General features: G+C 36.4%; 1 protein-coding gene across 1 annotated transcript in view; it reads left to right on the forward strand.

The window, feature by feature from the left end:
• Window positions 1–15,562, forward strand: part of RRP15 (ribosomal RNA processing 15 homolog) — a 52,756-nt gene that overhangs the window by 8,511 nt on the left and 28,683 nt on the right. Inside the window, exons 2-4 of the mRNA XM_010363242.2 lie at window positions 8,390–8,664; window positions 11,441–11,538; window positions 13,851–14,052. Coding sequence (XP_010361544.1) covers window positions 8,390–8,664; window positions 11,441–11,538; window positions 13,851–14,052 — 575 coding nt within the window. The remainder of the gene's footprint in view (window positions 1–8,389; window positions 8,665–11,440; window positions 11,539–13,850; window positions 14,053–15,562) is intronic.

A 15,562-nucleotide genomic window follows, 5' to 3' on the forward strand; every position in this document is an offset into this window, starting at 1 on the left:
AATTTGTGTTAACATGATTTTTTTAATACTCTTCTCATATACTAGATTATCGTGGAGGTAAAATTAGCAGTTATATGTATCATCTTGAATAATAGCAAAATGACTCAGATTGAATTTTTGTTGAATTGCAGTACTGTCAGTACAATTTGAAATTTGATCATAGTAAAATTGAAGGGGATCATGAGTTAGGGATATACAGCAGGTGAATGTGGAAAAAACACCACTCAGTGTGCTTTTCTCTCTTTTCTCACTCAACCACTCAGCAGCAACAATCATCACAGAAGACTTCTGTGATTAAATGTGTATGGATTCCTTCCCACACCCTAAGCAAGTAATCAGTTCTGCAGTGGATACCAGTTGTTTGCTCTCCAATTCATCTCAACATTATCTACCTGGAGGTAGTGTCAGACCCCACAGACTGAGGGCTCAACTTCATAAGACTGCCCAAACCCTTCAGATACCAGTCCTAAATCCAGACCTCTGGAACCTCCATCCAACTGACTTAAAATTGAGCTTCCCACAATCTTCCCGTTGGGTTTGATTAATTTTCTAGAGCAACTCACAGAACTCAGGGAAACACTTAAGTTTATGGGTTTATTGTAAAGCATATTACAAAGGATACAGATGAACAGATGCATAGGGTGAAGTATAGGGTGAAGGAGTGTGGAGTTTCCATGCCCTCCCTGGGTGTGCTGCCCTGCAGGAACCTCCAGGAGTTCAGCTATCCAGAAGCTCTCTGAACCCTGTTTTCTTGAACGTTTTATGGAGACCTCGTTACATAAGCATGGTTGATTAAATCATTGAGGTGATCCGTTTAACTTTCAGCTTCACTCCCTTCCCAGAGGTTGGGGAATGGAGCTGAAAGTCCCAAACCTCTAATCCTGTCTTGGTGCATCTGCCTTGGTGACCAACCCTGATCCTGAATCTGCTTTGGGACTACCATCCCTCAATTATTAGCATACAAAAAGACACTCCTTTGGAGATTCCAAGGATTTTAGGAGTTGACCAAATATATATTTCACAGTATCACAGAAGGTAAAGTGCTACAGTCTGCATTTTAAGTAATATGTAAATGACAAGTGTTATAGAGGGGAGGGTGATGCCCCTACCTGAGTTATTCATGAACTACTCAGATTTATTGACCTGATAACTTGTTGGAAGTTTAGATACAATATATACTTGGTTCTTAAGCTTGTAGTCTTTAAAAAAAAAACCCAAAAACAGAAAAACAGCATCCCTAGTCAGTAAATCACCTCAGGTGAAAAAATGAGAACAGTGGTTGATGATACCAAGTATGATAAAGGGTAAGATGATAGCCTCTACCTTTGGTTATCCTTGAGCTACTCAGATTTATGGAAGTTCAGATGCAATTCTTACCAGATTCTTAAGCTTGTAGTCTTGGGACAGGGTGCGGCAGAAGCTTCTGTTGCCTGTAAATCAACCCAGGTTAAAAGAAAGAAGCCTTGATTGTTACTCGGGCCATGATCTAATTGACTCCTCCCTCATAGAATGTGCCCATATGGCCATAAAATAATAAGGAGGATCATTTCAGGTTTTCCAGGCAGCTAAAAAACCTGAATTGTTCTGGTTACGTATGTGAAAAACGGCCATCTACTTATAACACAAGACTTGATAACAATTCAGATTAGAAGGTCCTAGGAGATATCACTTCATTTTTGATAAGCTACAATGCTGTATTTAAGATATAATAACCTAGCAGATAAATGTGCTTTTCATCAAACTGTAGCTTATAGCCTCCTTTATCATTTAAGTTACTTAAAATAGCAAAGGAACATGCCTAAGAAATGAAGTATATCATAGTCCTACTTGAGTGGTTTAGCAATTTATAAGACAGGCTCAGGAAACAGACTATTTCCAGAGTCTATCTGTTTTGGCTTGCCCAATAGCACATGTAATCACATCTGACAGTGTTTCCCATGGTAGCACTATCATTTTATTTTTAGTTATTTTTATGGAAACCTGGGATGACTTCATTTTTTTCAAAGGTAGCTTTTTTTTTTTTTTTTGAAGTTTTAAAGCATCAATTTTGAATATTCCAAATTTAGTAATTGGCAGGAAGGACCATGTGGCATGAGCAGAAGAGATGATTTACAGCTGAATGGGGAGCAGTAGTTTTATAGAGCTTTGAATAAGTAGGGGGATATGTATACTTAGGTAAAATCAGAAGGAGGACAGGGAGTAGACTGTTCACCTTTACTGAGGCTTAGATAGAAATTTTTTAAATTCAAACTTCATTAAACGATGTTTTAAAATATTTAATGAGTAGCTACATTAGTTCAGTACACATTAGTCCAAATTGAATCTCTGATACAAAACTTTGTAGTGTCTCACAAGTCGACAGCCCCGTTAGCTTTGCCTTTTTGACTTTGGGCATGTTTTTAACTTTTCTAAGCTTCAGAATCGTCACCTGTGTAAATACAATAATAAAAGCAACTCATAGAAATGTTGCAAAATGAGCTGGATGTGGTGGCTTACTCCTGAATCCCAGCACTTTGGAAAGCTGAGGTGGGATGATCATTTGAGCCCAGGAGTTTAAGACCAGCCTGGACAATATAGTGAGACTTCATCTCTACAAAAAAATTAGCTGAGCGTGGTGGTGTATGCCTATAGTCCCAGCTACTTGGGAGGCTGAAAGGAGAGGATTGCGTGAGCCTGGGAGATAGGCTGCAGTGAGCTAAGACTGTGCCACTGTACTCCAGTCTGGGCTCCAAAGTGAGACCTTGTCTCAAAAAAAGAAAAGAAGTGTTGTGAAATGATAATACATAAAAAGTGCTTTATAAATAGTGCCTAGCTCTAACTACGTGTTAGCTAGTTAGTATCATTTTACAGTACTTTGAAAAGGTTGTAGCACAGAGACATTGGCCACTCGTGAAATAAGTGAAAGGTGGCCTGCATGATTCCCTGGCATACGAGTTATAAACTATAACAAGACTTAGGCAGCAGTTTTATAACTGAAGTCACATTTATTTTCCCTCTTTTCTTGACATCCAGTTTTAAGCTTTTGAGATCCTCTATTCTCTGTGTGTCCTCTGATTACTGATTATCATTTATTTAGTGCCTACTATTGTGCCAGGTCTGTACTAAGCGCTTTTCATGTGTTATCTTATTTAATCATCATAGCAGCCCAGTGAAGTAGTTACTGTGTTTATCCCTATTTTACTGATAAAGAAACTGAGACACAGAAGGGTTAGGTCACTTGCCCAAAACTATGCTATTAGAAAGTACTGGAATCAGAACATCACACCCCAAGTCTAATTCGATAATCTGAGCTCTTAACCCCTATGCTATAACTCTCTAGTCATCTAAAGCTTCTCATTTAACACCTCACATGAATTCCAGATTCCCAATACCAGAGGCATTTCTTCCTTGTTTCTTTCTCCTTCTCTACCACAGCCACATAAAAATTCCCATTATGTGTGCCTGTGAGTGTATTTCTGCATGTGCGTGTGGTGTATAATCAGCATTTAAGGGGTGCTTACTAAGAGGTAGGCACTCAAAGAACTTTATATATTTTAATTATGAAAACCCAATGAAGTACCATTTTATTCCTATTTTTACAGATGAGGAAACTCAGGCAGAAGACTTAATGTCAGAAAAGCCACTTAGATTTGTGTCTGGAGTTGAAATTGAATCCTGGTAGCCTTACTTCATTGTCCCCTACTAACTGTCCTCAATCATGTTTTTACCAGGAGTTCTGTTTGACTTAGGGCAAATTTTAAAGGTGTGAAAGGTTGACCAATAGGCCTACCACTTTCAGATGGTATTTACATTTTAAAAGAAAAACTGTAATAGAGAATGTTTTTAAAAGTAGGGACTTAAGATAAGTGCTAAGAGAGAAAAAATTCCAGCTATTTGGCCTTTTATTGGAAGCACACACCTGGAGTATGAACTTTTAAACTACTTGGTTTTAATCTTGGAATTGATGTGTATTGCATTTCTTGGATCATAAATCACATTTTTATGAAATCCCAATCTTACTTTCTTTATGCCCATTTTTTTTACCATCCAATTCTCAAATCTTTGTTTCAGCCAGTCTTAACTTCATGTCATTTTGTAAATATTTCATCATCTTTCACATTCCCATCCCTTTGAACATGCTGATTTCTTCTGTCTGGAGTGCCAGTAATAATATGATTACAATAGTAATCTTAATTTTCATACAGAGCACTGACTCAAATCTAGGATGTGTTTGGTTCTAGGTTCAGTGATCTTGCCATCTGATCAACTGGCTTGGGTTATGGAATCTTACTTCCTTGGCTTCCTCCTTTCTTTTTTCATTCAAATTATTGCTTTGCTCTTTAAGAAACAACTTGAATATCATCTGTCATCTTTGTAAAACTTTCTGTAAGCCATCCCAGATATCCCTGGTCACCCTTTCCTCATTGTTTTTCTTTTAGAACACCTACAAATTCTATTGCAATTTAGCTATGTAATTTATCCACCCTGCTAAACTCCTGAGTTCTTCAAGGAGAGAAATCTAGATTTAGATTTTTCCTTTGTTCTTTCTTGCCCATCACTCATGAGTGCTCAGTGAATGTCGAGGGACTGTGAGTCTTCTTAAAACTTTATCCCAGGCTATGGAAAACGGCTCACTTTCCTGCCTGCAGCTAACCATTCATATGTGGGGTCAGGGAACAGATGGCAAGTTTGAAAGGGAGCTGGAGGTTTGGAGAAAAAGGCAGCAGGAGGTAAGAAATGCCTTATGACTACCTCAGTACGTCAGAGATTTAGCCCTGCTTTGTTCATTATGGTGGCCTCTAGCCACATGTGATTTAAATTTAAGGTAATTAAAGAAAATAAAAATTCAGTTCTTCAGTTGTGCTAGCCACATTTGAAGTCCTCAATAGGCTCTTGTGGCTAGTGGCTACTGAGCAGCTTTGATAGAGAACACTACCATGATTGGAACTTGTAGTCATTACTTCAATAAGCATCCTTTGTAGTCCTTTAATTTCTAGATTTTTATAGTAGAATGCAAAATTAATGTTTAAGGCAACACACAGGACTTCAAAGGCATTTTTTACTTGTCTGTTGATTTCCGTCTATGCCCTTAGATACCTGGATATATCTGCTTTTGCTGTTATAGATCAGTGCGTGGAAAATTTTTAAAAAACCTCATTTGATTAGGATATAATAATATTTTGAGCCAGTTCTATTTTCTGATTTGCATAGTGATAATCTTTGATATCCTAGAAGTAAATCCTATTTTTTTAGTTGGGAGACCTCATTACTTTGCATTTTTAATTTGTTTATATTAAATGTCGTAATTTTCATTGCCAGTGAATACCTGATTAAAAACTTCTGAGATAGACCTTCTTTAAGAAAATAATAAAATAAAAACCATGACTTAAGGGAATTCTTCTAGATTTTTTTTTTTTTTTAATTGGTGGGGTGAGTGTAGGTTGTATAAAATGGTGCTATAAACTTTTCATGGATGTATTGTGTGTTCATATTATGCATGTTGTGGTAGTCAAGCTGGGAAAGAAATGCACCAAAGAAAATAGCCATGGTTTTGAAGTGGGGAATGGGAGTGGGTTACATCATCAGAAAGTGTTTTGGCTTGCTTTGGCTGCCTTTACGGTACCATTGAAAAACATGAAATCTGCAGCAGTTTGTGTGTGAATACATCAGGACAAAACACTGGATGTCAAACACTAGATGTCAGTGTTGCAGTTTTGACATGTTCCCAGGAGTTTGTCATGATTTTTCTGCTTTTAATCACCAAGATATTTTTTATTGACCCAAACTTTTAAGCCATCTTGCCTCCTTACATTTAGTTGAATACTCACTACAGGAAGGACCTTTTCTAAGAATTATTTTGTTATTAGTTTCTGTGTAATGCTACTGACTCTGAAGAGTAAAACATATATAATATTAAAATAATATAGCTTTCAGCTAACTATATTCTCCAGACTTTGTTTTCCAGTGTACTTTCGAGGGTACACTGGTCCCAGGAGATGCTTCTTGGGGAAAACTTTTGTGGCCCTGAAATAAAAAAATTCAGTCTTCTATTGAATTGGTTAATAGCACTGCCAGCTTTTAATTTAGATACCTTTTTTTTATAGTGTTATGGGCAATAATAAGACTCTTATATATCAACTATATTTGTATGTTAAAGCCCAGAGTCACAAATGTGTTCATATTTCTTAAATTGACCCAGTGTATAAGATACAGAAAAAGCTTCAAATTAAATGTTTTCATTAATTTTTTTCTCTTTATTAAGAAATATGCAGCTCTATTAGCATGATAATTGCAAGTGATTTCTTGTTTTTAACATTTTCTTTTACACTGTTGGCACTTTATGTTTTAAGATCATGCTTTTAAAAATTGTGAAATGTTATTTTTCTTTGTTATGTAATGTTCAGTTAATTTTTTGAAGATACTTCAGTTTTACTCATGCTCGAGATTCGTTTTTATATAGGCATGTTTTTATTTCCTACTTTCTAATTTGTTATAAATTTTTATTTGAAATGTATTAATGTTTTACATCATTATTTGTTTCATGAATTTTCAGCACTGAAAAAATAAAGATATTATGCCAAAATAATGCACAAATTGCAAGTATTGTAATCACTTGCTAAAACTCAGGTCTTTTTATGGCTTAAAGTCAAGAGAGTAGAGGGGATCACTCAGAAGGTAATACTTGTACTATGCACTCTCTTCCATTTACTTTGGTCATAATAGTAAGCTGATATAAAAAGGCTGAGAGGATGTTTAAAGGCAAATTATGAATATTTTATTGAAATTATTTAAAGAAAAAATTAAGCCTCAGAGTTGAAGAACAGATAATTTTGAAGCAACAGCAAGACTCAATCAATAGACTTCTCAGAAGGTAGAAGCAGCAGTTATGGTTCTGATGCTTGGCTTTGGTAAGGGTAAATGGACCTAGGGCAGCCTCACTGAAATGCTGCAATGCTTCTGGCATATGGATTGCTTTCTAATCCTCTGCATTTAAGTGAAGGTTCTGATTTGGGTGGGTGAAACAGAATTGAGTAAAGTAAGGAGCAGCAGGAAACCTGCTTATGCCTTGGCCTTTTTCTTCTAGTGTTACTTTAAATAGTATTTGATCTTAATGCAAGTATATCAATATTTAAAAAAGTAATTAAACTACTAATATTGTTACATTTGTAGAGGTACTTTGATAGGAAAAGTTTCAGGTAATGGCATTTTCCATAATAATCCTTTGAGATTCGACTAGTTTTGGAGTCATCCAAAGAACGCGCAGTTGTTTACCCAAAGACGCTAAATGGCAGCTGTTTGCATATTACCGAGTTTTCTTCTTTGTCGACTTCTCAGACTTCTTTGTTAGTTCTTCTTCTGCTAATTAAAAACCACTCCAAGTTACTAACCTATTGGATGATTGTCTTCTTCGAAGTATTTCCTAGTAAGTTCTGTAGGTTTCTGAAGAACAGAAGCTTTCCAGAGGGCTCTGGATCATAGAGATGCATGCATGCTGTGTTGGGTGCTTGTGATCTTGCTGTTAAAGTGCATTTAATTTAAGAAATTGAGAAATGCTGAAAGTTTAAATTACCCAGAGCTGCTCAGCAAGTTGATCTGCAAGCCAAGCCACCTTCTGGACTATTGTTTCTGCTAATCCTCCTCATCCATTTGAATTTTAAATGATGAATTCGTTTGCTGGTAACCTGTAGGTGCTTCTTTTTTTTGGTAGTTCTGCATGATAAAATTCAGTGGTACACTTACACATTTGTATCTTCAACTCAGAACTTGGTATTTTCATTCAGTCCTCAGCGTTACAGTTGAATCTAGTGTCTTGGGCATGTTGTTAGATAATTTTTTTCCCAAAAATGTTAAAATGCCCAGTTTTCTAATGTTATATGCAAATTATTTCATATGAGGCTGATTTTAAGTTTTAGGCTTTTTTTTCTGCACACAAATTCAGAATTTTAAGTATCTGGGACAAATCTCTTAGAAGATTTATTCTGATAATACTGTACCATTTTCTTATTAAAGTTTTCTGTTATTTGTTTTAATAGCCTTCATTAGCCTCTTCCATTAGTTTAGTGACACAATTAGGGTTCATGTACTTGATATACCTTGCACCAGCTCCATGTCAGCAGTCACCATTTTGACAACAGGGACGTGGCAGAGGCTGTTGGATCTGTTCCTGCTGCGTGGGTCCTGGGTTTGGAAGCCGCTGTGATATCCCCTGTCTATGTGGCTGGGCTGGGTCTCTGGGAGCTGATGGCAATGGGAAAGATGGTCCTATTGCTCTTCATCATTACTGTAGCTGTGGGACTCAGAAAAGTACCCCCCTTGCAAAAATGGGGACAGGCAGAGCACCAGGAAGGGTTCCGGGGGCCTTGGCAGCCTCTGCCTAGGATATTAAAATTTAATTTGCTTTTACTCTTAGGTTCTGTAGGAAGCTGTGGATCGGAAAAGGACCGCTTTTATTCTGATGATGATGCAGTAGAAGCTGACAGTGAGGGTGATGCTGAGCCCTGTGACAAAGAAAATGAGAATGACGGAGAATCAAGTGTTGGGACTAATACGGGCTGGGCAGATGCCATGGCTAAAGTCCTCAACAAGAAAACTCCTGAAAGTAAACCTACTATTCTGGTCAAAAATAAGAAGCTGGAAAAGGAAAAAGAAAAGTTAAAGCAAGAAAGACTAGAGAAAATAAAACAGGTGTGTTTCACCAGTTGTCTCGTAGATTAGATTGTCTAGGCTAGCTCTAATCTTGACCGAACTGTTTCTTGCAGTGTTTGTCCAATTAACATTCCAGTTTTTAGCTTGCTTTTTATGTGAAGGTGGATAACTAAGGTTATGTTTAGGAATTTAGTCTAAATTATTCCATTGAGCATGTTCACTTTTTAATAATCTATGCAAAGGCAAAGTAATAGAAATGTAAATGCCGAGGAAACATCTTTTTAAAATCAAGTAATTATACACATGGCAGTGATTCCTGAGCCTATTTTATTTGTTTTAGCTGTCTGCATGCTAACTTTATTAGGTTATGAACTAAGAAGCATGTTAGTTACTTTTTTTTTTTTTTGGCCAAAACTTTTTTTGTTTTTTTTTTTGAGTCGGAGTCTCGCTCTGTCTCCCAGGCTGGAGTGCAGTGGCCAGATCTCAGCTCACTGCAAGCTCCGCCTCCCGGGTTCACGCCATTCTCCTGCCTCAGCCTCCCGAGTGGCTGGGACTACAGGCGCCTGCCACCACGCCCGGCTAATTTTTTTTTTTGTATTTTTAGTAGAGACGGGGTTTCACCGTGTTAGCCAGGATGGTCTCGATCTCCTGACCTCGTGATCCACCCGCCTCGGCCTCCCAAAGTGCTGGGATTACAGGCGTGAGCCACCGTGCCCGGCCGCCAAAACGTATTTAACAATACGAATCTGTGAAGATGTCATAACTCAAGGATTGGTTGTAGTTCTGAAAATGGATTATTTCAGTGTTGTGATACAAATCAGTGTTGGATAAATTTGAATTTATTATGCTTTTGTTGAACTACTGATGACAGATGTTAGACTAGGTATAATCTATTAATTAAAGATCAAAAGTTGTACATAAATTTGTTGTGTATTATAAAAGCTAAAAATCCATGATAAGGTTTTCATATCACCTGTACTTGATGATCTCCGTCTAAAATACTTGGTTACTAAAATAAGCATTTTTTTTTTTTTTAATTAAAGAAGAATAACTTTCTACAAATGTACTGGCAACATAGAAGTACTAATTACCAAAGTCACTTCATAGGTAAAAATGAAAGAAACGTAGGTTTGAATTGACACGTATTTCTTTTTATGTTTACCATATCCTTATCTTGTTTCAAGATGAATGTTTCTTTGTTCTTAATACAGGTTGCTCTGTGTGAAAGGTGGAAATTTTTAAGTATTGCTCTTAGAAACATGGCATATTCTATTATTAATTCAATATTCTTATTGTACATTATTTAAGATAAGTTTTGTCTTTAAATCTTACAGCTAGCTTTTCAACTGAAAATTTGAGTCTTTGTTTATTATCTGGCAAATGCTAGAAGAGGCTTCAATAATATCAGAATCTTTAATTTCCTCTGGTCCCAGAGTTCTAGTGAGGGCAAGAACATTTTGAAGCCAAGAGGAATGAGTCTGTAACTCTGCTCTAGGCCAAAACTTTGAGTGCTAGAGATGATACTATTTCCATAATGCGTGAAAGCGCATGTGTCGATACCAGAAACAAGACTTGGCAGCTACAAATGCTCTTTGTGTATATTTCTTAGAAGAGTATACGTAATTATTATTTCCTGATTTAACTATTATGGTTTTCCAATATATCAGTTACTTATTTCTAATGATAAATACAAAAATAAATTTCAGAGTTAAAAGTATTTCAGAATTAAGCATACATATTATCCTTTGAGTACTGAATATAATTAAGAATTGACTGTTTCAAACTTAAAAGCGAGATTTTTAAAATAAATTCCTCTCATAATCTGACAGTGAATTTCATGACCATTAAAATGAACTGTCTGGTTAGAAGAGGAATCTATTTCTTTAGAAAGCTATCAGGCTAATCTTTATATTGAGCACAATAATTTGGTTTTACTGTGATTAGACACTTTCATTAATACAAAATGAGAAATAGATGAGTAAAGGCAAGATAAAAAATTTTTAATAAAAACATTATTACTGGTTTTGGTGCTTGCCAGCTTCTTGGTGATTAATTCATTATATCATTATATTTGATATTTGGTTAAATGTTGGGCTGAGAAGGAGACATGAACAAGCAATGTTATCAAATCAGATTCCTGGGACCAGTATACTATCTAAAGACGAGTTCCAACTAAATTATGTTACCTAGGGGATTTTCTTATTTCCCACCTCCCCTTCTGCTTCTGTACCGTTTGCTATAGCTTACAACCGATTAACCATATATGGCAAGAGTATTGGTCAGATATGCTACTAGAGGAGAAATGGATTTAAATGATTTTGTGCATAGAAAAATAGTCATTATATAAGTATCTGGATACGATGCTGTTCTTTTAAAAGCTGATACATTTTCTTAGTAATAATTCTGATGACCGAGGAAGTCATTTTCTGAAAGTAAAGATAAACTTTTAATTTTCAAAGAGGATAGTTTGGAATCTTCCTTATGCTTCCTTCTGATGATCTGGTGATGGCAGAGCAGGCATGTGGCTCCCTCACACCCTATCTTGTACTGCCTGGCCGAATATGCTGGCAGCTCTCCAGGCCCCTGCTGTCAGAAGGCCTGACAGAAACTCACTTTGTGCCTCTCGCATGACACGCTGAGTGCTAACCACAGGCTCTCGAAGCTGAACCCCTAAAATTGTGTTTTTTTAAAAGTCCCTGACAAACTAAGCCAGAATGATTTATTACCTTCACCCTTTCACAGAGTATCATACCAATGTTTGCTGCACTTTCAGAAATATCTAATATTCTTTCACATAACAATATTTATAATGCAGCGTGATAAGAGGCTGGAGTGGGAAATGATGTGCAGAGTAAAGCCAGATGTTGTCCAAGACAAAGAGACAGAGAGAAATCTTCAGCGAATTGCAACGAGGTAAGGCAGTGTTTTTGCCCTTTAAAAAATAAGTAGACTAAAGCTTTGATAGTGATTCTATTTTTGACCTCATTTGATTCTTAAGCTCAGCCTTTCTCAGAGCCAAGTGATATATATCTAAGCCTGCCTGTTCAACACTGAATTCAACCAAAGATTTTCCAGGTCTCATGAGGCAAGAATATAATGTGCTAAGTGTATATTTGGTATGAACCTATTTCAGATCATCTTGTTTTTATAGTCACGAGAACTGTGTAATCAGACCTCTTACTGCATTTCTCTTATGATGCTTGTCTAAATTTATGGTACTCGATGATGATTTTTATCTTGCATTATATTTATGGCATAATACATTACACATTACAGCTATTTCAAGCTATCTTTTTATTCTGCTTATTTAATCATTGGCGCCAAACATTTACTCGATGCCCTCTGTGTCCAAAGACAAATAGGATATGGTAGCTGCTGGGTGGTCCTTGCCTGGTCATTTGTAGGAATTACAGTCTCTTTGAGAATAGAATTGTGTCTATGTGTTGGGAACATAGAACAGGAGAATGTCTGGGAGAGTTTGAGAAAGCATTACAGAGGAGATAACATTTGGGCTGCTGCTAAAGAATGTAGCAGTTATATTTAGCAGAATTACTTTTAAATTCTTGTTACCTAAATTATTTTGGTCATTTTCTAATCCATCTCAGTGTTACACAGTGTGATAGCGTGGTGTGGTGAATAAGAGCATCAGTAATAGAGCCAGACTGCTAGGTTCAAATCCTAGTACTGGCTCTTACTAGCAATGTGTCCCTGGGCATGCTACTTAATTTCTTTTTCTCTCAGTTTATCTGTAAATAGAGGATAATATACCTAGCCTATAGGGTTTCTTTGATAATTAAATGGATTAGTACATACACAGAGCTTAAAAAAGTACAGACTCAGTACATGAGAGTGAGTGCCTCCTAAATTTCATGTCCTGGGCACCTCCCTTGCCTCACCCTGGTCCTGTCACTACTGTGAAGGGTCTGGAATTTTACTCTCCTTATATAAGCTCATAAGCTAGCCTGTTTAAGTTTCCTGGATGCTGGTAGAAGACAAGACACTTTGGGTCAAAGACAAAAGACTTTATTACTGATGGCAAAAGCAGTAGCAGAGCTTCATGTTCTCACTGTTTCCTTTGTCCCATAGAGGGAGTGTAGGTGTCCCAGATGGATGCCCGCATGTGCAGTATGTTGTGTTGTAAGAGCTGGAACACTGTGCTTGGGAATCTATCACTTTTATACTGATTGGTAACAAGCCTGCTCTTTGTCTAGGGGGAGACATTACCTCATTCCTCAAGGTCACTTCCTACAAACACAACCCTGAGAAATGGCCTGGATAAAGAGCAGTCAGGTGCATTCATTCTTGAAAAATCCAGCAACCATGTACAGGGATGTGCAAGGCCCAATAATTATTGGAAGAGGCAGATTGCCTCTTACTAGGGCAAGAAAATTCATAGATTGCAGACTTTTAGAGCTGGAAGGGATCTTAACGGTATAAATCAATGCTATCCAGGAGAAATGAATGTCAGCTACATTCATTTGTAATTGAATATGTAATTTAAAATGTTCTTATAGCCACAATGAGAAATGTAAAATGAAAGAGGTGAAATTAATTTCAATAATATTTTATTTAACTCAGTATTCAAAATATTCATCATGTAGTCACTATGAAGCAGTTATTAATAAGATTTAAGGATTCTGTTTTTCATACTGAGTCTTTGAAATCTGCTGTGTGTTTTCATTTACAGCACATGGCAATTCATAACAGTCATATTTCAAGTGCTCACTAGCCACATGTGGCTTGTGGCTCCTGTATTGGATGTTGCAGGTCTTAATTTTCAGAATTTATCTTTGAATAAACTCAAATAAATGCAGAACATAGTTTTTAAAGTAAGTCTTTTTTAAAGTAGAATTTTAAAATAGTTTCATACATAACACAAGAGTTACAGATAATGTAGCTAAATACTTTTTAAGCTACTCAGGTATTATTTTTCCAATTTACAGATGAAATTAAGATCCAGAAAAATCTTTCCTGGAGTGAAGCACAAAGTTATGTACCAATCCACATTTGTTATCTGTTTAGAAATTTATATTCATTCATTGAAATGTATATTGATTTTTCAGATGTATTTATCAAATGTATTTAACCACTTATCCAGCTCTTTGAGTACTTGTTAAATGCTTGCCTCTTTACTAGACAGTAAAAATACATTTTTCCTATCCTCAGAGTTTGTATTCTAGTGTAATTATTTAACTACATTGTTCTGGTCATTTTATATTCTATAGGGGTGTGGTGCAATTATTTAATGCTGTTCAGAAACATCAAAAGAATGTTGATGAAAAGGTTAAGGAAGCTGGAAGTTCTATGAGAAAGCGTGCTAAGTTGATATCAACTGTTTCCAAGAAAGATTTCATCAGTGTTTTGAGAGGAATGGATAGAAGTACAAATGAGACTACTTCAAGCAAAAAGAAACCAAAAGCCAAACAGGTAAAACTTTTATATAGGATTCAGTGTATCAGACTTCCAGCTCTAAAACTAGAGTCTTGAGATGGAAAAGCAGACTATAGAATTACAGGGTTCTTTTGTTCCCCCAGATTTTATTAAAATTTCTCCGTGCCCACAGTCTTTAGAGATAGGGCTTGCCTCTCTCTTATCTGAAATCCTGCCATTTTGTGCATTTTGAAGAAGAGAAGCCTGTGTGAGCCACAGCTTTAATTTCAGACTTTACCCATAGAAGTAATTGTGATGGTGTGTAACTTATAAAATATGAAGAATCAGAGAGTTTTAGGAAATAATGGTAGAAAGTCATTCTTGCATTGAGGCATCTTTAGTGATGTTTGGTTGATAGATTAAGAGCATAAATACTTTCTATGACCTTTGGCATGAGAACTTTGCTTCTCCAGCCCTTTTGGCTTGTGGACCTCAGTAATTTCTTTCATTCTTTTTTTTTTTTTTTTTTTTTTTTTTGGAGACTGAGTCTTGCTCCCTGGCCCAGGCTGGAGTGCAGTGGCACGATGTCGGCTCACTGCAACCTCCACCTCCGAGGTTCAAGCAGTTCTCCTGCCTCAGCCTCCCAAGTAGCCGGGATTACAGGTGTGCACCATCACCTTCAGCTAATTTTTGTGTTTTTAGTAGAGATGGGGTTTCACCATGTTGACCAGGCTGGTCTTGAACTTCTGACCTCAGGTGATCCACCCGCCTCGGCCTCCCAAAGTGCTGGGATTCCAGGTGTGAGCCACCATGCCCAGGCAGTAGTTTCTTTTTAATGAAAGTGAAAGGTTTTGAAATGTGCTTTAATTTTGCAAGGGGTGGGTTTCTATTGTTATCGTTTTAAAAAGCAAAATATGTAGTTGTATTTTGATGGCTTGATTTCTGTTGCCAAAACCAAAGGTACTTTTAATCAGTCAGGAAATGAGAGTTTCTGTCATAAATTTTTTGTTTGTATTTTGGGAAAATAATTGAAACCCGGGCAAGAAGAGCAGTTAGGAATTTTATGCTAGCCTAGGGTTGGAGCATTTTTTAAAGTTTCTTGATTAAGTTGATATTTTACCCAATTTCGACAAAAGTTTTTGAATCTACTTGTCTCTTAAAAATCAAAGGGCTCAAATTGTATATTTATATAATAATAGTTCTCACTAGTGCTGCTATTTTAAAGTGTTTATCAGAAGTGCTTGTAAATACATGAACACTGTGTTTGGGGATTTATACTTTTTAGTTCAAAAGCCTTAATAGGCTGTATTCGCACTAGTAACCTTTTACCGTAAGAGTTAGAAAGATTCAGCAGCATTGGATGGTAAAGAACTAGTGGAAAGATGAAGAGACTTATTTTTTTTCTTTTTCCTATTGGTTTCAAAATAACATTTTATAGAAGCGCATACTTTTGCTTTGGGATTATTTCTTTCATGAGTTATGAAAATGTACAACAGATTCTTTCCACTGGCATTGTATTTTTTTCTTAGCATTTACACTTGCCCTTGACTTTGTTTTTTTCCTACTT

The sequence above is a fragment of the Rhinopithecus roxellana genome, chromosome 8, assembly GCF_007565055.1.
Source record: "Rhinopithecus roxellana isolate Shanxi Qingling chromosome 8, ASM756505v1, whole genome shotgun sequence".
NCBI lineage: Eukaryota > Metazoa > Chordata > Mammalia > Primates > Cercopithecidae > Rhinopithecus > Rhinopithecus roxellana.